Raw genomic sequence first — 26,156 nt, forward strand, 5'->3', positions numbered from 1 at the left:
GATCAGTAAGATGGACAACACTGTTGCTACAATTACCCTACCCCCATTCTACATCATTTCTCCCATAGAGAAATATTAGATTGCCAGCTCTGGGATTCATTTCAGAAAAGACAACAGCCCTGACAACGTTTCAATGAACAGCATCCTGAAACACCATAACCTCATCACTGCTTCAATAGTCTACAGATTATAAAGCCATATGCAACTTCAGCATATCCTACTTACAAACCTTACTTCCCAGGTCACAGCTGAGTTATTCTTTATATATCAATGTCCAACATTAAAGTACCCAATGACAACAATTTATATAAAGAAAAATACTTCTGATATTGGAAAGCTGAAATAAACACAGGAAATGCATAGCAAAACTCAGCAAGTTTGATAATATCTCTAGAGGCAGAAACAGTTAATGTTCTAAGTTCAAAATGACTTTTCCTTACAGCAAGGAGTCATACTTGTATCTCCACAGATGTTGCCAGATTCTGAAGTTGCACCATTCTCTCTGTTTGGCGATGTCAGAGGCTCTTAATCAACTGATCTTAAAAGTCTTTCCGAAACAATTTATAAAAATCATAATTTCTCTCCCTTGATAACACAGTTTTACAGACAAAATTTAAAACTGCACAGAAAAAAAATTAAAAATTCAGCATGACTAAACAGACCCATTGAATTGTCTATATTTGTTTGGTAGTATAAAACTTGAGAATTACTGAAAAAAATACCCTTTGTCAAAGTTTACTTTTTAATCTTGCACTCAGCAGGATCACAAAGGACCAGCTTGCACTTGCAACGTAGTATCCAACATTAGAAGTGATTTTGCAATTGGATAATATTTGTTGGATAATCCCAACTGTGCAAAGAACTACAGTAATAACCAATTTAGGACTGTCGGTCAGGCTTACAACATGGCACATCTGTGTATCCTGGAAGCATTTATATATTAATACACAGGTAATTTGCTTTGTATGTACATGTTATATCTGTCTGCACAGTATCTGTTTTAATGCAACAAAATAAGTGACAGTAGCAGTAGTGTGTACTATACACAAGACGCACTGCAAAAATTCACCAAAGATCCTCAGACAGCACCTTCCAAACTTACGACCCCTTCCACCTAGAAGGACAAGGGCATCAAACATATGGGAGCACAACCACTTCCAAGTTCCCCTCTAAATCACTCACCATCCTGACTTGGAAATATATCGCTGTTCCTTCACTGTCACTGGGTCAAAATCCTGGAATTCCCTCTCTAATAGCATTGTGGGTCAACCTACGGCAAGAAGACTGCAGTAGTTCAAGAAGGCAGCTCGCCACTACCTTCTCAAGAGCAACTGGGATGGGAAAGAATTGCTGGCCAGCCAGCGACCTCCACATCCCACTAATGAATAGGAAAAAAAAAATCAGGTGCTGGCTCATTGGTCAGGGCAATGTCTTGACCACAGTTAACTTTTGGTTTTAATTTTAAACGAAGCTTGATAGCTCACGGTCAATAATCATTAACTACTACATTCTCCATGGCAACACTTCTGCCAATCAGCATCCACTTATCTCCTTATACAGTATAAATATTGGTTTTCCAGTTTATCCTTGCAATTGACCCGATGAGTACAAGTTAAAAAGTTTTGACAAAATGCGACTTGTCTATGTTTTAACTTCAATAAAGTCTTTTTTCAAAACTTCAAGGTTTCAAGTAGCTTCAAAAGCATTAATACTAAAGTTCAATAACTGATCTCAGCCTTCAACCACTTCAACGATTGTGAAATTTCCCAATGTGCATTCTGAATTAAAGCTATTCCTTGGTGTTCTGTGGAAATATTTATTTCTCAATGATCGCTAATGTTTGCTGGTTCATTTCTCATTCCTTTTTGCAGAAACTTGCCATGCACAACTTTCTGCAAAGTTTCCTACATCACAAGAGATTACACATCAGAAAGTACTTACTACAGGATATCAAGATTTCAGTCAGTACCATGTAAATGCAAGTCTTTATTCCTTGCTTTTTGTGTGAGGATGAGATTTTTGTACTTCAGGCATGTCCCATAAAAATTCCAACAGCTTCACTACTGAGAGATGGTTGCCCTTGAAAATACCCGCAATTGAAAGGAACGGAGGCCTTTTTACTTTCTAACATGTGAGAAATAATTTAACTAAGATTAGAATTACGTTTCTCACTTTTTCTTGCTTTTCCGAATATATATATTAAATTATCCAAATCTTGGTGTGCTGGGGACAATTTCAAAGTTTGCAGATGACACAAAAGTTGGAAGAATTGTAAACTGTGAGGAGGACAGTGCAGAACTCCGAAAGGACACTGACAAGCTGGTGAAGTGGCCGTCAGATGGCAGATGAGATCCAATGCAGAGATATGTGAGGTGATATACTTTGAACCTGGGTGCATATGTGCACAAATTATCAAAAAGTGACAGGACAAACAGAGAGATCAGTAAATAAATCAGTGACCTTGGCTTTATTAATAGGAGCATAGAGTGAAAAAGCAAGGAAGTGATGTTGAATTTGTACAAGACACCTGTTAAGCCCCAATTGGAGTAATGTGTAGTTGTGGGCACCACAGTATAGGAAATATGTGAAGACAAAAGCAACATACAAAAAAGAAAATGGTGCCAGGAATGAGGAACTTTAGTTATAAGGATAGTCTGGAGAAGTTGGGGCTGTTTTCCTTTGGAGAACAGATGGCACAGAGGAGATTTCATAGAAGTTTACAAAATGATTTCATGCAATGTGCAAAAGAAGCAAGATTAATATTTTTCACTCAGCGGGCAGTTAGGTTATGGTATGCATTAGCCGGAAAAGTGCTGGAGGGAGATTCAATTGTAGCATTCAAGAGGTCATTGAATGATAATTTGGAGAGAAATAGTGTGCAAGGGCATAGAGAAAAAGGAGATTGGCACTTGGTAATGATGCATATGTGAAGAGCCAGTGCAGGCACAATGGGCTGAATGGCCTCCTTCTGCACCATAGCACTGATTCAGTGCACTTCCCATAAAGAGAGTTGATATGGATCGGCCATAATTTGCTTAAATGAAGAACCGGTTGGAAACGTCCTGTTCCTAAAAACCAAAACTGTAACTGGTGAATTATTTAGCATTTGATCATGTACTTTTTGTTTATGCAAATTTATGCTTATTGAATACTGTCAGATGTGTGGAAATTTAACCAAATGAGACACTAATAAAACGAGGAAAGCAGTTAAATGCATTCATACCTATTACTGCCCTGCAATAAAGCAATTTTTCAATCAACTTTAAGGCGTGTCCTGGAGCAGAAGGGGCTTGAACCCTGGCCTTCTGGCCCTGAGGAATAGGCACTACTACTGTATCACAAAAGCCCTAGTACATTGTGATAGACAGACACTGGCTCCTGTACCTTCTCTCCAAGGCTTATAGCCTTGGCCCATATTTTAATTATGCCAACTCTGCCTTGTCAAAACTCTAGAATCTCAATGTCAGCTTGGTTTCAAGACTCAATTTCTGGATTTAAAGGGTCCCTTTTATCAGCATCACTCAGTTGCTAACACCCATCTTTAAGTAAGAAGGGTGGAGGAATTTAAGTACATTTCTGCAGTACAAAGATATCAGATGACACTCCAAACATTGAAGAGGACTGCAACTGCTGGAGGTGCTGTGTTTCAGATAAGATGTTAAAGCAAAGCAGAATAAATGTATAAAAATGGCTTCCGTCAGGTGGATGCAACACTAATTTTAAAGGGAGCAAAAGAACTTATGTGCTGATGACCAATATTTATCCAAGCAATATTATTTAAAATATTAAATGTCATTATTACTTTACTGTATGGATGGTGGGGAATAGTGGGAAGCGGGACGGAAGGGCGAGGGGAAGCCAGCATGCTTGTTGTATGCAAAATTGACTTCCCTGTTTCCTATTTTACAGCACTGAATATACTTCAAAAAGTACAATGTTGGCTCTGCAAGTCTGTGGAATACCGAGGTAAGGATAGGTGCAGTAAGAAAAAAAGATTCTCTCATGGATTATTAGATTATATCTCTAGTGTCCTCAAGTCCCAGGATTGTTCCATTAGCCCAGATTCAGCACTTGGTGGTTTTCAAATCAGGTACAAAAGGTGCATCCAGTCTCCACCTAATGTCCAAGCAGAATGTTCTCTTACCTGCTTTGCGGCCATGCTTCCGACAGCCTGAAGCCATTACTGTGGAGATGAATTCCATTTGTAACTCCATTTGTAACTGATTTTCCATTCTGCAAATCTGTAAGGTAAAGATCACCATTAATGGCTACATTATAGTTTCAAAGCATATATTTATATAGAGATACACAAATATGGCAATTTAGTTGGATAGTTTCTTCCGACATAAAACTGATAAGAAGGGGGGTCTAGGCCGGAAACATCAGCTTTCCTGCTCCTCTGATGCTGCTTGGCCTGCTGTGTTCATCCAGCTCTACACCTTGTTATCTCAGATTCTCCAGCATCTACAGTTCCTACCATGTCTGAAAGAACTTTGGGTTCGCAAGATCACTCCATCCATCATGCTGGAGCAATCTTTTTTCACTTTTCTGCTTTTTCCTTTGCCCCTTCTGTGTTTATTCAATTGCGACTTAAAGTAGTAAAATGCTGCAGAAGAATGTTCTTTCAGACGAGCAGAAAATAAAAAAACTCAACAGGTCTGTCAGCAACTCTTCAGAGAGAAACAGGGTTGGCATTTCAGGTGTGACCTTACATCAGTAGTAATACTTCCAGTGTTTTCTGCTATATTGCTACTTCTAAAAATGGCTGCAGTAAATATGACAATGTTTCACACATGAACAAACTATAAGGTTAGTAATACTAATCTTGGGAAGGAAGAAAGGGAGGAATTTTAAAAACAACAGTTTTGGCTAATTTAAAGAAAATCTGATTAGAAGGAAGAAGATGAGATATACAGAGAAAAGATAGTTCTTAGATTAATTATCAGGATGAGTTGAGTTTTTCATTATATAAATTATGCAGGAAGGATTACAGATTGTACATCCCAGTTTTCCAATAGCATAAAGTACAGATGGCGGCAGAAAGCTACGATGCATTACAATTGAAGTCAACGGACAAAACAGTATTATAGAGAGAGGAACAAGGTCATCCATTCTGGATTCAAAGATAAATCTGACCAGCTTCTATTTGAAGAGAAACCGGGAACTTTACAGCAAAGAGATCTGAATGCAAAAATTCAAAGCTGGTACAATACAAAATTAAAAGGATGAATACAGTTTTATTTATCTTAAGGAGGCTGGAAAGAAATAATTTAGTTGTATTAAAAAGGCCTGGTGAAACCACACCTGGAGTGATGTGTTCAGCTTTATTGCATCTCGGGAGGTACTTATTAGCCTCAAGAGGAAACAGTGAAAAATCACCAGCATTATAATAATGTTTCATTTTGTAAATTATGAGATCTTGATTTTTATTGATTAGACATTTTCGCCCCTGCAGTATAGAGGACTGAGAGATGATCTGATCCAGGTGTTTAAAGTATTGAAATAATTTACTAAAGTAGATACAGTGAAATTATTTCCTCCGATAGATACAGCAACATGACGGGACAGAATCTTAATTGAGTTAGGCTGTTTACAGTGAAATCAGGAAGTAACCTTTCACACAGGACTGGTAGAATCTGGAATATCTCCCTCCTCTACAGGGTATGCTGTTGATTTTGGGGAGCTCAATTACAGCTTTATTTTAACTTAGGAAGGAGAATTTGTTTGCTTAGCATTTTAAAGGGATATGGAACAAAGGCGGGTAAATGGAGTTGAGGGCACAGATCAGTCATTTTCTAAATGAATGCCCTCTTCCTGTTCTTAATAGTTAGGCATAATAACAATTGGATCAGAAAATATGGAATTTTGCAGCACCGGAGGTGGCATTTCAGCTGTTGCTTCTATGCATCTTCTTTGAAACAGCTGTTCAATCTAGTCCAACATTTGCAGCCCTTTCTCCATAATCCTACAAATTCGCCCTTTTCTGACAGAAGTCCGGCTTTTACCTATTCCTGCAGAATCTGCTTCCACGTTTTCAAATCATGGATTCCAGATCCTAACTATTTTGCACAGTAAGTTTCAAATCTCCCATTTTCCTGGTTTTAAAAATTATTTTAAAACTCCTAGGTCCTGCTTCAATTGTCAGAGATAACCACTCTCATTATATGATTTGTAAAAAAACCTCAAATACTGTTAGGTTGCCCACTGGATTTTTTTGTGCCAAGGAGAATAATCCTAACTTTTCTAATCTCTAGGGCAGCACAGTGGCTCAGTGGTTAGTATTGCTGCCTCACAATGCCAGGGATCTTGGTTTGATTCCACCTTTGGGAGACTCTCTGTATGGAGTTTGCACATCCTCCCAATGTCTGAGAGAGTTTCTTCTGGGGGCTTAGGTTTTCTCCCACAGACCAAAAATGTGCATGTTAGGCGGATTAGCCATGAAGAACGCAGGGTTACAGGAATAAGGTGGGGGGGGGGGGGGGGGGGTCGGTCTAGGTGGGATCTTTGGAGGGTTGGTGTGGATACAAAGAGCCGAACGGCCAGCTTCCACAATGTAGGGCTTCTATGATTCTTCACATACTTGAACTCTCTTATCTCGGTTAGCACCTAGTAAACATCTTCTTTAACTGCCCAAGAATCTTGACACCCAACCTAGAAGTGTATAAAATATCTCAGCTCAGGGTTAACATTAATGATGTGTAAAGGCGCCTTTTAGTATTTACTATGTATCTGAGTATTTATGAAGAACCTGTCTAGTATTACCATCAAATTGGATCATAACAATGTGGACTACTAACCCTAATCGTGCCAGGTGTTCAGGTGTGTTATGACAACTCAGGAGCATGTGAGACTTGAACCCAAACCTCTGACCCAGAGGTAGAGAGGCATCATCGTGTCACCTGAGCCCTGACAAAGTATCTGGTATGCTTTCATTAGCATCACTTCAATTCAGCTTGCAAACCTCAAGGATTTGTGAATATAACCCTCAGGAACCCTGTGAGGCTGCAGTGCTAACCCACTCAGCCACCATGCTGCCCCAGAGTTTGGAAAAGTTAGAATTATTCTACTTGGCACAGAAAAAGCTGGTGGGCAACTTTATATAGTACTTAAGTTGTTTCAATAAATCATATGAGTGGGAACAGTCATCTCTGACATTTGAAGCAGGAGCTAGGGATTTTAAAAAAGCACTATTTAGATTATGTCATCTCTCCATGTTATTCCTCTCAAAGTGCGTACCACTTTCATTTATCTTAATTTATACCTGTGGCATGCCTACCCCGTTCACTAGTCTATGTCCTCCTAAAGCAGCAACTATTTTGCTCACTGTATGAAACACTGTCAGGTTCATTTGACTTTCAAATGTCTAAATGCCCAACACAAATTAATTTAGTCAAAGCTGTACAGCATGGAAACAGACCAGTCAGTCCAACTCATCCATGCTGACCAGACATCTAATATAAATCTAGCCCCATTTGCCAGCATTTGGCCTATATCCCTCTAAACCCTTCCTATTCATGTACCCATTCGAATATGTTATAAATGTTGTAATAGTACCTGTCTCCACTAATTCCTCTGGCAGTGTATTCCATGGAAAGTTGCCCCTTAGGTCCCTATTAAATCTTTCTCTTCTCACCTTCAACCTATGCTCTCTGGTTTTGGACTTCCCTACTCCAAAGAAAAGACCACAGCTACTCACCCTGTCCATGCCCCTCATGATTTTATAAACTTCTATAAGGTCACCCCTCAGTCTCCAACGCTGAGGAATATAGCCCCCGTCAAAGAACAAAGAAAATTACAGCACAGGAACAGGCCCTTCGGCCCTCCAAGCCTGCGCCGATCCAGATCCTCTGTCTAAACCTGTCATCTGTTTTCTAAGGGTCTGTATCCCTTTGCTCCCTGCCCATCCATGCACCTGTCCAAATACATCTTAAAAGACACTATCGTGTCTGCATCTACCAACTCTGCTGGCAACACGTTCCAGGCACCCACCACCCTCTGCGTAAAGAACTTTCCATGCCTATCTCCCATGAACTTTACTCCTCTCATTTTAAATTTATGACCCCTAGTAATTGAGTCCTCCACACTGGGGAAAAAGCTTTTTGCTATCCACCTAGTCTATACCCCTCTTGATTTTGTAGACCTCAATCAGGACCCCCCTCAATCTCCATCTTTCTAATGAAAATAATCGTAATCTACTCAGCCTTTCTTCATAGCTAGCGCCCTCCATATCCAACATCCTGGTGAACCTCCTCTGCACCGTCTCCAAAGCATCCACATCCTTTTGGTAATGTGGCGACCAAAACTGTACGCAGTACTCTAAATGTGGCCAAACCAAAGTCTTATACAACTGTAACATGACCTGCCAACTCTTGTACTCAATACCCCATCCAACGAAGGAAAGCATGCCGAATGCCTTCTTGACCACCCTATTGACCTGCGTTGCCACCTTCAGGGAACAATGGACCTGAACACCCAGATCTCTCTGTACATCAAGCTTCCCCAGGACTTTTCCATTTACTGTATAGTTCGCTCTTGAATTAGATCTTCCAAAATACATCACCTGGCATTTACCCAGATTGAACTCCATCTGCCATTTATCTGTCCAACTCTCCAATCTATCTATATTCTGCTGTGATCTCTGACAGTCCCTTTCACTATCTGCTACTCCAGCAATCTTAGCGTCATCTGCAAACTTGCTGATCAGACCACCTACACCTTCCTCCAAATAATTTACATATATCACAAACAACAGTGGTCCCAGCACAGATCCCTGTGGAACACCACTGGTCACAGGTCTCCAATTTGAGAAACCCCCTTCCACTACTACTCTCTGCCTCCTGTTGCCTAACCAGTTTTTTTATCCATCTAGCTAGAACACCCTGGACTCCATGCGACTTCACTTTCTCCATCAGCCTGCCATGGAGAACCTTTTCAAATGCCTTACTTAAGTCCATGTGTATGACATCTACAGCCTTTCCCTCAATCAACTGTCACGTCCTCAAAGAATTCTATTCAGTTGGTAAGACATGGCCTTCTCTGCACAAAACCATGTTGTCTATCACTGAGAAGCCCATTTTCTTCCACATGTAAATAGATCCTATCACTCAGTATCTTCTCCAGCAGATTCCCTACCACTGACGTCAGACTCACCAGTCGATAATTACCTGGGATTATCCCTGCTACCCTTCTTAAACAAGGGACAACAGAGCAATTCTCCAGTCCTCTGGGACCTTACCTGTGTTTAAGGATGCTGCAAAGATATCTGTCAAGGCCCCGGCTATTTCCTCTCTCGTTTCCCTCAATAACCTGGGATATATCCCATCCGGAGCTGGGGACTTGTCCACCTTAATGCCTTTTACGATACCCAACACTTCTTCCCTCCTTATGCCGACTTGACCGAGAGTAATCAAACATTATCCCTAACCTCAACATCCATTGAATCCCTCTCCTTGGCGAATACCAATGCGAAGTACTTGTTAAGAATGTCAGCTATTTTCTCCAACTCAACCCTTAACTTTCCTTCTTGGCCCTTAAGTGGGCCAATCCTTTCTCTAGTTACCATCTTGTTCTTTATATATGAATAAAAGGCTTTGGGATTTTCCTTAACCACATTTGCCAAAGATATCTCATGTCCCCTTTTAGCCCTCTTAATTCCTTGTTTTAGATTCGCCCCATATTCCCGATATTCTTCCAAAGCTTCATCTATCTTCAGTCGCCTAGACCTTACGTATGCTTCCTTTTTCCTCTTAGCTAGTCTCACAATTTCACCTGTCATCCATGGTTCCCTAATCTTGCCATTTCTGTCCCTCATTTTCACAGGAACATGTCTCTTCTGCATGCTAATCAAACTCTCTTTAAAAGCCTCCCACATATCAAATGTGGATTTACCTTCAAACAGTTTCTCCCAATCTACATTCTCCAGATCCTGCCGAATTTTGGTATAGTTGGCCTTCCCCCAGTTTAGAACTCTTCCTTTAGGACCACTCTCATCTTTGTCCATGAGTATTGTAAAACTTTAGAAATAGTGACCATAATTTCATAAGTCATCCCCTACTGTAATTTCAGCCACCTGGCCTGGGTCATTCCCCAACACCAGGTCCAGTATGGCCCCTTCCCCAGTTGGACTATTTACATACTGCTCTACATCCTCCTGGATGCTCCTTACGAATTCTGCTCTATCTTGACCCCTAATACTAAGTGAATCCCAGTCAATGTTGGGAAAATTAAAATTTCCCATCACCACCACCCTACACCTTTCCATAATCTGTTTACATATTTGTACCTCTATCTCACACTTGCTGTTGTGAGGCCTGTAGTACAGTCCCCACATTGTTATTGCACCCTTCCTATCTGAGTTCTGCCTATATTGCCTCACTGCTCGAGTCCTCCCTAGTGCCCTCCTTCAGTACAGTTGTGGTATTATCTTTGACTAGTTACGCAACTCCTCCACCCCTTTTACCTCCCTCTCTATCCTGCCTGAAACATCGATATCATGGGACATCTAGTTGCCAATCATGCCCTTCCCTCAACCAAGTCTCAGTAATAGCAATAACATCATATTCCCAGGTACCAATCCAAGCCCTAAGTTCATCTGCCTTTTCTACTACACTTCTCGCATTGAAACAAATGCACCTCAGACCACCTGTCCCTTTGTGTGCATCATCTGCTCTCTGCTTACTCTTCCCTTTAGTCACGCTGACTTCATTATCTAGTTCCCTACAGGCTTTAGTTACTACCTCCTTTCTGTCAAATAACCTGTCCAATATTTGGTTCCCATCCCCCTGCCACATTAGTTTAAACCCTCCCCAACAGCGTGAGCAAAAGCACCCCCAAGGACATTGGTTCCAGTACTGCCCAGGTGTAGACCACCCAATTTGTAATAGTCCCACCTTCCCCAGAACCGGTCAAAATGTCCCAAAAATCTGAAACTCCTCGTTCCTGCACCATCTCTCAAGCCACACATTCATCCTGGCTATTCTTTCATTTCTGCTCTGACTAGCAGGTGGCACTGGTAGCAATCCTGAGATCACTACCTCTGAGGTCCTACTTTTTAAAACTTGGCTCCTAACTCCCTAAATTCTGCTTGTAGGACTCATCCCGTCTTCTACCCATATCATTGGTGCCTACATGCACCACGACAACTGGCTGTTCGCCCTCCCCCTTCAGAATCTTCTGCAGCCGATCTGACACTTCCTTGACCCATGCACCCGAGAGGCAACATACCATTCGGTATGTTCAATTCAACCTCTCCCTCTCGCTCAAACCCTCCAATCCGGGTAACATCCTTGTAATCTTGACTGAACCCTTTCAAACCTCAACAACCTTCTTAAAACAGGGATTTCAGAAGTGAATGCACTATTTCAAAAGTGACCTAACCAATGTCCTGTACAGCTACAACATGCCCTCCCAAATCCTACACTCAGTGCACCGACCAATACAAGAAAGCATGCCAAATGCCTTCTTCACTACCTTGTCTACCTGCAACCTCACTTTCAAGAAACTATGAACCTGCACTCCAAGGTTTCCAAATTCTGCACTCCAGGTTGAGGAAGGGTCACCAGTCCCAAAACGTTAACTCCTATTTTCTCTTCACAGATGCTGCCAGACCTGCTGAGCTTTTCCAGCAACTTTGTTTTTGCTCCATAGTTTCTTTGTTCAGCAACAGTCCCCAGGACCTTACCATTAGGTGTATAAATCCTGCCGTGATTTGCTTTCCAAAATGCAGCACTTCACATTTATTGAAATTAAATTCCATCTGCCACTCCTCGGTACTTACTAACCATACCTCGTACATTCACATCCAAATCATTTATATAAATGATGAAAAGCAGCAGATCCAGCACCAATCCTTGTGGCACACCGTTGGTCACAGGCCTCCAGTCTGAAGAGCAACCGTCCACCACCACCCTGTCCCCTCCCTTCGAGCCAGATCTGTATCCAAGTGGCTAGCTCGGCCTGTGTTCCATATGATATAACGTTGCTAACCAATCTACCATATGGAACTTCGTTGATAACCTTACTGAAGTCCATACAGACCTTCATCACTCCTCTTCATTGAATCTTTTGAAGAATTAATCAAATTAGTAAGACACAATTTCTCATGCATGAAGCCGTGTAGACTACCCCTAGTCAGTCCTTGCCTTTCCAAACACACGTAAATCCTGCCCCTCAGTATCCCGCCAACAAATTGTCTACTGCTGATGACAGGCTCACCAGTCTATAGTTCCCTGACTTTTCCTGACCACCTTTCTTGAATTGTGGCACGACATCAGCCAACCTCCAGTCTTCTGGCACCCTACCCATGGCTACTGATGTTACAAATATCTCAACAAGTGGCCCAGCAATCACTTCCCTAAGCTTCCACATAGTTCCAGGGTACACCTGATCAGGTCCTGGAGACTTTTTAAAAAACCTTTATGCGTTTTAATACATCCAGTACCACCTTCTCTGTAATATGGGCATTTTTCAAGATGTTGTTATTTGTTTCTTCAAGTTCTCTAGCTTCCATATCCTTCTCCACAGTAAACACTGATGCAAAATACTCATTATCTTGCAGTTCCATGCATAGGTGGCTTTGCTGAACTTTAAGGGGGCCTATTTGTTCCCTAGTTACTCTTTTGTGCTTAATGTATTTGTAGAATCCCTTTGCATTCTCCTTAACCCTATTTTCCAAAGCTATGTCCCCTTTTTGCCCTGATTTCCCTCTTAAGTATACTCCTACTGCCATTATGCTCTAAGGATTCACTCAATCCCTACTGCCTATCTCTGACATACGCTCCGTTCTTTTTCTTGAAAACCTCAATTTCTCTAGTCATCCAGCATTCCCTGCTCCTACCAGTCTTGCCCTTCACCCTAATAGAAACACTGTCTCTGGACTCTCATTTTTGAATGCTTCCCATTTCCAGCCATCCTTTTACCTGCAAATATCCACCCCCAATCAACTTTTGAAAGTTCTTGCCTTATACTGTCAAAATTGGTCTTCCTCCAATTTAGAACTTTTAGATTAGATGTATCCTTTTTCCATCACTATTTTAAAACAAATAGAATTACGGTCACTGGCCCCAAAGTGCTCCCCGACTGACACCTCAGTTGCCAGCCCTGCGTTATTTTACAAGGGTAGGTCAAGTTTTGCTCCTTCTCTTGTAGGTATATCCCCATACCAGATAAATGGACCACACTGTATATTTCCCTTTCAGTGAAAACAAAAAAATGCAACTCTCTGCTTTCTATACCATAGATAATTATACATTCAGCCAGCCACATTACTATTCCACGTACTTCTATTTTTTGCATAATTCTGTTAAGATATTTTATCAAATGTCTTAAAATTCCAAATATAAAAAATCTTCATTACCATCTCGAATCTTCTGTTACTCCAAATAATTCAATTGTGTAAATTAGATACAAGTTACTTTTAACAAATCCATAGACACTTCCATTTAACCCAATGCTTCTCCAACTAACAATTAAGTATACAAAAGGTAGCAATACAATTAGTGAATCATGACATCCATGCCGTTTGGCCCATTGAGTCTAGTCCAACCCTCCTCCCTATCCTTGTAACCCTGCATTTCCCATGGCCAGTGGGGGTGGGGCAGGGACGGACAGACAGACAAACAAACAAACAATCTTCCACTGTACGTGGGAGTTTGCACAATTGCCTGAGGGTGGAATCAAACCAGGGTCCTTGTTGCTGAGGCAACAGTGCTAACCACTGAGCCACTGTGCCACTCATTACATCCTTAAAAATTGGGTCCAATAGACTTCCTACTTTCCGATGTTAAACTGATTGCTACGAAGAATATCTCTCTTGCCCTTTCCTTGGAGAGCAAGTATAAAATTTACATTTCCCCAGTTCCCTAAAACAACTCATATCAAAGACTGCTTCAGAGATAATGCGAACTGCAGATGCTGGAGAATTCCAAGATAATAAAATGTGAGGCTGGATGAACACAGCAGGCCAAGCAGCATCTCAGGAGCACAAAAGCTGACGTTTCGGGCCTAGACCCTTCATCAGAGAGGGGGATGGGGAGAGGGAACTGGAATAAATTTATTCCAGTTCCCTCTCCCCATCCCCCTCTCTGAAGAAGGGTCTAGGCCCGAAACGTCAGCTTTTGTGCTCCTGAGATGCTGCTTGGCCTGCTGTGTTCATCCAGCCTCACATTTTATTATCAAAGACTGCTTCATGCTGATTGCAAGCATTGCTGCTGCAACACTGCTTATGGCAGTACAGTTCTTCCCCGAATCCTGCAGTCAGTGTCATTCCCTTGCCTGACGTCAGCAAGCTATAAATCACAGACGGCACACTAACAGAACCCAATACTAGTTCTCCCCTTCTCCATTATCTCCACATGCCATAGCACAATCAAATCACATTTCTGTCTATACCAGTGTCCCCACATGCTGCAGTAGAGATTGCTGTTCCTAATTTGATCGTGTCCAGTGTCCAAAATGACATACATGACAATTCCATTTTTATTTTTTTGGAAACCCCTTCAACAATGCTCACTCTGTGCCACATTTATTTCTCTCATTAGGCCTCTTTTCTTACTCCTCCTAAAACCAGTAATATCATTTATTGGTCTCTTGTATCAACTCAAAAAAATTTCCCATTTCTTCCCCCATGAACTTTCCTTGCTGTTACCCTTCATTTAAATAAAAATTGCTGAAAATTTCTAAAAGTTTCCAACTTCAAGGCAGGGAACAGAACAGACTAATTTCTTCCTCAGACAGGCAGTCTGGCAAGCTGTTCATTTGCAGCTATTTTTCATTTTATGTCAGATGCCTAGCATCTGCAGTATTTTGATTTTGGTTGTGTTCAGGAGCAAAAACATTGCCTTATCCTCTGTTGTGCCACTGAGGCTAGCTGTCATGCACAAAGTGCTGTCCTGAGAAGCGAGTGTTAAATTTGTACACAACCGGGAATGATGGCTCCTTAGTGTACCAGTTATTTCCTTCTCTGACCCAAACACTGGACAGCTCTGCATGTGGATAGTTCTTTCAACAGGTTTGAGCATAAGATCAAAGTTCACATTCTGGATACAAATAGAATTAAATACACGGAGAAGTTCAAGACTCAGAAGTATCCAAAATACTATGCCAGTGTCAATTTTTGTAAGTGCTGCCCCTGGCAGGTCAATTTCCCAAAACTAAAACTTACAGTATCATCAAAACTTTCATGACCCAGCCACTAAGTGACTATAATCGAAATGCAACTTGTCTGTTCTCCTTACGGAAAATAGACTGACTGGTGTTTCCAGTATTATTACTGGCACTTGCTATTTAATAGAGCCTTACAGAAGGAAATAAATGCACAAAAGCTGTCAGGTTGAAAATACTTTGCAAATGGCTCTCACATAACACATGCTGACCCGCTGACAAAATTATTCCCTACTACACCAAACTTTTGTTCAACTGGAATGTCAGCCTGGCTCAGTGGGTAGCACTCAAAATCTGGGTCATAAGATTAGAGTTCCAATTCTGACTCCTGGTCTTAAATACCTTCTAGGCAACCCGGTGCCACGTTGAGGATACGAAGTTATCAGAGCTGCCAAAATAAAGGTTTTGCCTGTCTGTCCAGCTGAGGGACAGCAGAGTTGATACTCCGAATAAATTAGACAAAATGGATTGATGGGCTTTCATCCAAATTCACTGTGATCTTTTGTCCCTGGTTTCAGTGCCGGTCACTTAATCCTGGAAAGGCCTATATTTTTCAAATATTTTTGCCCATTGAGGTTAGCTACTCAGCAAGACATTTTCTATTAAACTCAACAACCATGTGTGATATAGTGCATGAATTGAAGACTTTGTACTGTTCAGGTTTAGCAGGGATAGAGAAGCAGAGGGCGGATATAAGCCAATCCTATATTTAAAATCACATTTTGTGCTGATCTGCAATTTTTTTGAAGAATTTACACCACAGTAACAGGCTGCTTGCAAGCACCTCCATCTTAAACTATTCACCACACCTTAAAAGCAAAATACTGCAGACAGTAGAAATCTGAAATAAAAACAGAAAATGCTGGAGAAACACAGCAGATTGATAGCATCTGTGGAGAGAAACAAAGTTAACATTGGGTCCATTAAGACTCTGCTTCAAAGCTGATGGAGGCACAGATTTTTGATGTTTAATAATTGATCTCTCTCATTACTTCTGAGAGAATATTGTCTCAATTATCCAGCTCTGGTCTGCACTTCTTTAATCTACTTTGCCCTTAATTCACCACCAACACCACCTTCTGCATGGAAATTAGGGATAGGTGATTAATGCTAGCCTAGCCAGATGTAGCCATATCCAATGAACAAGCAAACAAACCTGCTTGTTTACTGCCCTCTTCTGATTCGCTGCCCTTTATTCCCTTTCAAGATGTGACGGTAAAATGGCTTGGTGAATAGAAAAGGTCCAATGGCACTATTTTGAAGATGATTGGGGAGTTATCCCCACTGTTTAGGTCAAAATTTCTCTCAATCAAAAACAAAAAACAGATTTTGTTTATTAGAGATAGTAAGAACCGCTGATGCTAGAGTTAGAGATAATACAGTGTGGAGCTGGAGGAGCACAGCAGGCCAGGCAGCAGACGAGCAGGAAAGTTGATGTTTCGGATCAGGACCCTTTAGATTTTCCGAAAAAGGGTCTCAACCCAAAACATCAACTTTCCTGCTCCTCTGATGCTGCCTGACATGCTGTGTTCCTCCAGCTCTACACTGTTAACTGTTTATTAACTCATTTCTGTTGGTGGAGCTTGCTGTATGCAAAGTAGCCACTATGTTTCCTACATACAACAGTAACTAACTATACTTGAGAAAGTAAAGTGCTTTCAGATGTTCAGTGGTCGGGAAAAGTGCTTTATAAATTCACCCGTTCAAGCCACCAGTTATGGCAGGGTCCAGGAAAAATCACTTCAGTCCCAGATTTTGTAGAAAAACATTTTTCAAAGGATATCAGAAATACAGAGAGGATGAAGAAAGCTGGGCCAGTACTGTGGTGCATAACATGCACTGTCCCTTTAAATGCCACAGATAATGCATACATTATGTAACTCACCAGTAGAAGAGTGGCACTTCTTGGGTAGCAGAAAAGTGTAGGGTTTCTGCTTATTCGTCAGGTCAAACAAGTAGACCTGTAAATAAGAGAAATTCATTTTCTTGCCATGAATTAACTTGTACAATTCAGTTACAAAACCAAACCAGTCTAGTGTAGTTTCACGTTAAATCAACTAGAGGCAATCCTTGCTTAAAGTCATGTTGCATTCTTGAAAATTGAGATGTTGTCAGACAGCTTCAAATGAAAGTTTTCCAGAATAATCAGTGCACAAGTTGGAGATAAGTTAATTTTCAGTTAGTTGAAAGATTTGACATTAACAAATTTTACTTGAAAAGATTTCACTTCAGAAAAATATAAAAATGCACTTATAGTGCTTCCTGTTCTTATTTTCAGTACCTTGAGCTCCAGGGGAAAAATATTAAACAAAATTTAAGCCCTTCTCAGACAAAATTTGGCAAATGCCCTGTCATCTTTATCAAACTGTGTACTTTTCTTCAATACTTGCCTACTTTCTCCTTTCCTGCTGCATTATCAGTCACTACTCCTTCAGTCAACTTACCACCATTTGCTGGAACTCCCCTTCTCAGCATCTCCTCTACCATAAAAAGCTCTAAGTTTATGAAAGTAATGGTTATCAAATCTGCATCTTCTCCTTATCATTGATATTCACAATGGAACTCTAGCACAGATCAGATCAAGAATAGGCCCGAAGCTACTGTACAGGGTGGAGGGGAGAATGTCTAAAAGTTGGAGGATTTGAATGGGAGAGACACTACAGTTCATACAGGAAATTATTAATTCATTCATGGGATGTGGGTCACCGGCTGGGCCAGAATTTATTGTCTGTGCCCAATTGTTTTTGAACAGAATGCTTCATTAAGCCATTTCAGAGGGCACTTAAGCAGAGTCCAATTTAAGATCTGCAGCAAGTGCTTAATGATTTCCACTCGTGGTAAATTTTCAATTTGTGTCTGTTTCCATCTTAACATTCCACAGCAAGTGCTCTGCTGCTGATTAACAATTGGACTTAATTAGGGACTAAATTATGCCTGTGAGGGCAGCACAAAGCAGGGAGTCGGAGGGCATTTGCTTTCATGTGGCCAGTATCTATTATATCACATGAAATTACAACAAATATAGCAGGTTTTCTTTAAACTTTTTGTTCGATTGAAAATTTATTAGCCAATGGCATTTATTTCTACTTATACCCAAGGTACAAGCAGACCCTAGTTTGCCTAGAAATTTTAAAAGAACTACGCAGTGATATTTTATTGAATATCTGAGCAATTACTCATCATATTCCTTTAACACACTATTTATCTTACATCCATTCATTACCTCAATGTATTCAAATCACAGGTTTAGATTGAGGGGAATGAAAAATAAGGTGTATTCTACAGGGTTTTGAGTGGATGTAGGGTGGCATAGTGATGAGGGCAGTGCCTTGCTGCTCACAAGGCCTGAGGTGGATGCAATGAGGGATCGCTTCCACAGGAACAGAGTCAAAAAAAGCACCGTCCACCCTATGTACAAGGCCGTAACATAAAGTACACAAATACAGCCTAACCTGTTTCCAGAATGCCTTTGACATTAAGATAACAAATTGCCCTCTGTCCTACCTGCTCCCCTCCCATGTTGACTAAAAGCTCAGTTCCATCAGGGTTGAAGGCTACATAAGTGGCTACAAGCACACGGAGGCGATTGTTATAATCAGGCTGTTTCACTGGGAGATGACCTGCAAAAGAAAGACAGAGAGACAGAAAGAGAGAGAGAGAGAGAGAGAGACAGAGAGAGAAAAACAGACAGAAAGAGAGAGACGGAGAATTAACCAGAAACTACAGAACACTAAAATGTTTTTAATAGCTGGACAATCTCAAGTAGGCTGAGCACACTCAGTGACAATAGTGACGAGATACTCAACAGCAAGAGAAGCTATTCAACTCTAAGAGGATTAAATAGCCTCTTTCAGGTTCCAAACATGCACTTTCTGGCATTGATATTGTTGAAGTGATCACAGGAATGGAGAATTAGGGGCCTGGATATCTCTGCTCAGAAGAGGTAGTTACATAATTTCCCCAGTGGTTCAAGTTTCAACTGTGACTTTGATAATAAATAATTGCGATGCAAAAATCTTTAAAAGGTACATAGCAGAAGTATGTAATATTATCAGGGTCAAAGGGGAATTACTGTTGGATTAACAGATTAGTTGGAGGCTTTATCTTTTAGTGACACTGGCACATATGGCACATCCTCTCATTCACCTTTGACTGGCACCACAAGGAAACCCATGAGCACATCCCTATTCTAATAGCAGCCTGTTCCAGAAGAGAATTAGCATCTTTTGAACATGACCTATACACAATGGTCAGCACAAACAATTATTTCCTACACTTTTACACGCACAAAATGGTTCCAATAAACTTCTACCATTCTCGTTCTTAAGAATTTCAAACCCAAAACTTTTAGCTACTCTCACTCCCTGGCACATGCTTACCCTATGTTCCTTCTACAATCTGTGAAACACCAGGGGACGTATACTATTAAAGATACATTGCAAAGTGTCCATTGAAGACTCATTTTAATCAAAACTACTGATGGAATTGAGTTACAGGAAGCGTGTGTGCATGTGCGCTGGTCATTGGGCTACTGGTGAGGACAAAAATAGAAACTGCTGGAGAAACTCAGCAGGCCTGGCAACATCTGTAGAGGGAAAAACAGTTAATGTTGAGTCCAGTGATCCTTTGGCTTGACGAAGCTTCACATCAGATATCAGATTTTATGAAGCCAATCCCGCCACAAGTGTTGAAACTGCCCGAGGGACTTTGATTTCTATAATGCAGAACATACTATCTCTCCATTATCTACAACCTCTACCTGTTCAGTGTAAAGCTAGAAACTTGGTTTTGTTCTAGACTGGGTTAGGATTTCTTTAGGTACATTATCAGAATCCAGCAGATACATGACAAGGCCTGCTAATACAACACAAAGAATCAAAAAAAAGAAAAAACTTTGAGGCCTGTGAACACATCTGAATACATGCATCAAAACAGAACGCAGCATACCTGCCACATAATACTGAACAGCTCCATCTGGCACAGACTTGTACCTGTCGCAAAATGTGTGCAACCCAGGGATTGAGCTCTGCTTTGCTGCTTTTCTGTCAAAAAGCAAAGTAACAAATGGTTACACACAACCCAGGCCAAAGACTTGAGGCAACAATGAGAACAAATCAGCTAAAAGAAACTGTTGCAATCCTCCATTCAATTGACAGAAATTTCTTTAACCCAAATCTTACTTTAAGCAAATCTACTGATCATGAACTGTGATTCAAACGCTGCAGTGTGACACCGGCTTATACACTGATGATAAATGGGAGGGAGCAGATCTGCCCATGATACCAGAATGCAATACCTCCGACACCTAGAGCAAAGGAGGTGGCAATGACATCAGACACAAGAGAAAGAACAAGATGAACTACTTCACCTCTCTCCCTCTTGCTCTTGACCCTCTCCCTTCTATGCCTGAAGCCAACCTAGAATAGGGATTTCTTCTTGACAAAGTCAAACCTGAAGAAGAACCATCAATTCAAATGTTAATGGGACATTCATTAACTCCACCAAACAGTTTTAGGGCTTCAGTGATAGCTTCAGAATATTTAGTTTTTTTTGTAGTTATGAATGACAGATTTAACACAAGTTTAAAGATTCGCATCTCAGGCCACGACTAAGTCGTTTGTCTGTGAGAACTGGTTTAAATGTTCTGGGTCAGGGAGAGCAGAAAATGATCAAAGGTCTAGTTAGCCCTGTATTCAGTGAGAAGAGCACTAAGCTCAAAACGTGAAGCCCTAATGAGATTGTGTGTCAACACTCACTTTCTAGGCACATACACAAATAATTACACTGGAGGGAGGCAAGTACAGCCAGTGTCTCAAGAAGCAAAAGCCCAGAAAACTTGGGGGAAAAAAAACAACACAGGGCTTTGTTATAAATTTCAGGACAGGAGACAGAGGCAATCTAAACAACTGGGAATTCAGTTTGGGTATTTAATAAGCATAATCCAGAATCTTGTACACCCAAAAACCTGTAGGCAGACATACTGGGCATCGTGTTTTTCTGATATTGCTCAAACCAATTTTAAGAGGATCAACTGTCAAAACAGCAGACACATTCTTCTGAGCCTTATAATAGGAGTATTTCACTCTCCAAGCCAGAGATCCCAAAATTGCACTGGCAGTCCAAGGTGATATTTGGGGCACCGCACTTGTAATTACTACAATAATGGGTTCTCCAATACTCAGTTGAAGCAAATTTATTATTTGTGAAATTATGACATTTGTAAATTACAATTGCTGGGTGAAAGAGCATTTTCAAAATGGAATATTCTGAACAGCTTGCACACATTGCTGTCACTGTACCAGCTGCTTCCGTCCTACCTGTGATTGTGAATCATACGAATGTCATAGACTCGCACAAAGGGACCACTTGCCCCGACAGCAAGATAATTATTGTTCTGAGGATTAATGGCTAGGCATTTAGCTTCCACGTGCTGCCCGCAGTATTCAGTGAGGTCCACCAGTACCTGTGAACGCTTACTGCTCTCTCTCAGGTCATACTGCCTGCAAGATGAAAGGAAAGATGGTGCATTAACAGAACTGAAGGCAAATACTGCTATCAACTGCTCCTTTGTGACACTGTCTTGCTCCATAGTGATCCCTTTGCCCCTCTTTCTATTTCATTTCTCTTAAAGTTCTACTTAAAAAAATTCACATCTTTGTTCAAACTTTTAGCCACATGCCCCAATGCCTTCTAAAGTCTAGAAGATTGCATTTGGCCTTGATGTTACAAATGCTGCATGGAAACTGCAGTAACATTCAGTGCTTATGGCTCATGAATTGAGGTGGGGTGCTCATAAAACAGAAATGGCAGTCATCTACAGAAAACATCCCACACTTTCAGCATGTAAATCGTGGGGCCTCTGGTAGTAACAGAGGACTGGTAATGAGACTCTAGTACAAAGACATATCAAACCTAATACAGTCTTAAAATTCAACACGGAGTGACATGGACAACAAGTTAGGCAGTATGGATGTCTCTCTCATGCTACAAAGTGTTACAATAAAAGTGGCTGTAGAGTTACTACTACAAGCTGCAGACAATCACAGGAAAGTAGCCTGCACTTTCATCACATACCGGACTGTTCCATCCTCTGCCGCACTCCAGAATGTGTTAGGCCACATGGGAGCAGCTGCAATTCGCTTCACACGGTTGGTGTGCTCGCCAAACATATGAACGGTTTCCTTTACTGTCAAGTCATGGACATGCACCTTGGAGTCAGCAGCTCCAGTAATCAATGTGCGGTCGTTTGAGTGAGGAAGGAACTGGAAAAAAGGAAATTATATAAAAAAAAAGCAGGAATCTCCAGCCGTCCCAACATATAGCAAGCAGTGAAGGGAAGTAGAATTTGCAAGTGGATGCAGGAACAGTTATTCTAACAGTGTTCCAGTTTCAAATAACTTCAAGTTAAGGGTCAAAGCTGTTCCATCCAGTCCCAGAGATAGGAGCAACATAGAAAATAAAACCTACAGCAAACATAAGACTTGAAAAATCTTCTCTACAGTTTGCACAACAGGATTCAACCTTCAAGGTGAAACTACATAAAACAAAGACATAGGACTACATTCCAGAAGGAAATCTGCCACCCTTACCTGGCCTGACCGACTTGTGAATCCAGACCCACAGCAATGTGGTGAACTCTCAACAGCCCTCAAATGAGCTAGAGAGTCAATAAGTTTAATGAGAATTAGGGATGGTCAACAAATGTCAGCCATGCTAACATTGTATCCAAGAATCAAAACAATCCAATAAGAATACAAAGTTTACTAATTGCAGTAACTGTAAGTAAATACCTTCACCGTGAATATGTTGGCCGTGTGTCCAGTGTGCATGGTCAGCAGTTTCTTGCAGCTGAAGGGATCCCAGAGAATGGCATGTTGATCATCTGATCCGGAGGCCAACAAACTACAATTACAAAGAGAGAATGAATGTCTGCAAGTAGTCACACAGAGGCTGGAGCTTCAGAGTGAGGAGTAGTGATGGTAGTGAAAGAGACACTGAGTGCACTTGAAAGAGGTAAGTCGGCGGGGGGGGGGGCATTACTTACTCGCCCTTCTCGTTCCATTCAAGACAGTTTACACACCCAGAGTGACCCTATGGAACAGAAAGAAAGACCAGGAATAAGACTCAGATATCAAACCGACACCTACAGCTTATAAATATACATTGCAACACAACAACATTGGAGTCTATGAAGAACAGGAGCTGGATCATTCCAATTGGAACAAGTGCTTATTGACAGCTTTAACAGATGTATTTTGAATAGTTTTGACAGAAGTGACAGTGAGAAACTGCTTCCAGTGGCAGGATTGGTAACTGGACAAGACAGATTTAAGATGACAAATAAAAGAATCAGACAGACCATGAGATGATAAATTCATAGTACGTTGGGATCTAGACTACACTATCTGAAAAGGGAGGCTGAAGCAGATTCAATGGCAATTTTCAAAAGGAAATTTGTAAATACTTGTAGAGGGGAAAACCTACAGCACTTTGGGAGAAGTATAGTGGAATGGAACCATTTACATAGTCCTTTCAAAAAGCTGGCCATGGTGCACTAAATGTTACAGCACAGAAAAAAGCCAATAGATTTCACATGCCATGCATTTAATCATCTATGTTTTAGCAAGGCTAGCAGCGCTGGGAGTTCATACATCTCACCTCCAGCTCACACTCCAGGCCCAGTCTCTTGATGAATGGATCAATGACATGATATCGGCGTTCAAATTGGAGAGTGTTCCTTTCCTATAGGCACAAGAGACAGTGTAAGATGCAGACAAGGTTCATCTTCCATTTTTCCAATCACCAAACTTGGCCCACCCACCCACACCACCTAACACTTTAGAAGCAGGCGTCATCCTCTCAACAGCACCAGCTGCAAATCTCTACCCTCCTTGACACAGTTCACACTACAACATGCACAAACTAGACCAGGAACACACTTAGCACCTTTATCTGCCGCTGGATAATGTCCTTCGTTATGTTAAGTGGCTCCATTGCTCTTAGCACAGAAGGTCACAGGATAGATCGGCTCTGCTGCTTCTCACTGTGCTGTCGATTAACACCCAGTTTTACACAGAGTGCAGAAATACAGAAATAGTCCACATTTAATCCTGGCAAGGAACAGCACAACACAGCACAGGAATCTGAAAAAAGACAGGAGAGAATCCAAAAATATTCCATTATCAGTGGGGAATAGCACACATCACTAAGACAACAATAACATGCATTTATATAGCACTTTAATAAAATTTCCCAAGGAGCTTTACAGTAGCATTAACATGAAAATGCTGGTCAAAGAGCTATTTTAAAACTGTAAGTGGAAAAGATTAGTGGGGATTCCAGAGTTTAAGGCTTAGGCAGCCAACAAAATTACAGCAATAGAAATTAAGAAGTCTGAATTGGACAAATCCAGAGATCTTGGGATTGAAAGAGGATGGAAGGTGGTTTGGTCAGAATGAAGCCTAATGAGGGATTTTTCCAAGAATTGACAATATAAGATTGAGAGCCAGTAGACTGAGGGGTGTTCATTGGGCTATTGGGAGAAGGCAGACCTGAAGAGATGATAGCCCAAGGATATGGGTGGAGGGCAGTCAACACAGTGGGAGTTTGGGGGGCTGAATGTGGAGGAGAGAAAGAGAACAATTACAAAGGTAGTCTGGAGGGCTCTTGTTCAATCTGGCACTTTCTAAAAAAAAAGGAAGGTCGAAAATTATTTAATTGGGGGATGGGTTGGGGAAGAGATTGAAGAATTCTTTAGGACAGAGGCTTGGTTGTCCACATGTCTGAACTACAAGAAGTTAGTATGCAAGCACAGGAAGTGACAAAGAAGGTAAATGGAATGTTATCATTTGTTGCAAGGGAAATGGAACATAGAAGTAGAGAGGTTTGACTACAGCTACACAGGGCCTGGGTGAGGCCATGTCTGAAGTACATGTACAATTTTGGCTGCTTATTTGAAAATTAATATTACATTAAAAGCAGTTAAAATAAGGTTAACTCACTCAATCATTCCCAGGGTTAAATAGGTTAGGCATATTATTGTAAACTGGCGTTTCCAATATATGAGAGGTAATCTTATTGAAACATACAAAGTTGTGGGGGGACAACAAGGTGGATTTAGAGAGCATTTTTCCCTTTGTAAGAGATTAGAATTTAGGAATATAATTTAACAAAAAGAAGTGTCTCTTGAAAGATGGAGTGTCTTTTTCTCTCAAAGTAGTTTGGCTGTGGAATTCTCCCAGCAGCACCAGCCCTAGAAAACAGTGAGGGTGGGTCAATCAATTTATTCAACAATAAGCAAGAATGATTTTTGACAATGAAGAGGTTATGGGGTTGTAGACTGGAAAGTTAAGGTCACAGTTTAGTCACTATCTTATTGAATGTGGAACAGGATTGAAGGGGTGAATAACCTAATGCTGCTCCTAAGCACCATGGTAATGAGATAAAAATACAAGGGGTAGAAAATGGTATGGAAGAGTTTGCGTGGGAAAACAATGGTATCTTCAGAAAATGTTTGGGAATGGGGAAAGAGATGACAGCACAAGGATGACACAGTGGGCACTCAGAAAAATCACAGAATCCCCACAGTGTGGAAACAGGCCCTTCAGCGCAACAAGTCTATGCTGACCCTCCAAACAGCACCTCACCCAGACACATCTCTCTACCCTCTCCCTGTAACCCTGCATTTCTCATGGCTAACATATCTCACATACAGATTCCTAACACTTTGGGCATTCCACCTGCACTGGTGTAGGAAACCGGAGCACCTAGAGGAATCCCACCCAGACATGGGGAGAACATGTAAACTCTACACAGACAGTCGCCTGAGGGTGGAATCGAACCCGGGTCCCTGGGCGCTGTGAGGGAGATGTGCTAACCAGTGAAACGCCATGCCACCACTGTCAGCATGGGTTGGGAGGAGAATTACCATGCTGTGGTGGGAGAATATTGTCACTGCGGTTGGGATCGAGGGGCATGACATTACCAGTCGGGCGGGG

General features: G+C 41.2%; 1 protein-coding gene across 1 annotated transcript in view; it reads right to left on the bottom strand.

The window, feature by feature from the left end:
* wdtc1 (WD and tetratricopeptide repeats 1) overlaps positions 1-26,156 on the bottom strand; it is a 43,961-nt gene that overhangs the window by 17,253 nt on the left and 552 nt on the right. The window contains exons 2-11 of the mRNA XM_048558075.2: positions 24,106-24,302; positions 23,818-23,901; positions 23,204-23,250; positions 22,950-23,061; positions 22,234-22,421; positions 21,477-21,659; positions 20,107-20,201; positions 18,664-18,779; positions 17,045-17,120; positions 4,145-4,241 (exon numbers count right to left, since the gene is read on the bottom strand). Of these exons, the coding sequence (XP_048414032.1) occupies positions 4,145-4,241; positions 17,045-17,120; positions 18,664-18,779; positions 20,107-20,201; positions 21,477-21,659; positions 22,234-22,421; positions 22,950-23,061; positions 23,204-23,250; positions 23,818-23,901; positions 24,106-24,153 (1,046 nt within the window). The 5' untranslated portion in view covers positions 24,154-24,302. The remainder of the gene's footprint in view (positions 1-4,144; positions 4,242-17,044; positions 17,121-18,663; positions 18,780-20,106; positions 20,202-21,476; positions 21,660-22,233; positions 22,422-22,949; positions 23,062-23,203; positions 23,251-23,817; positions 23,902-24,105; positions 24,303-26,156) is intronic.

This window comes from Stegostoma tigrinum, chromosome 24 (assembly GCF_030684315.1).
Source record: "Stegostoma tigrinum isolate sSteTig4 chromosome 24, sSteTig4.hap1, whole genome shotgun sequence".
Lineage (NCBI taxonomy): Eukaryota > Metazoa > Chordata > Chondrichthyes > Orectolobiformes > Stegostomatidae > Stegostoma > Stegostoma tigrinum.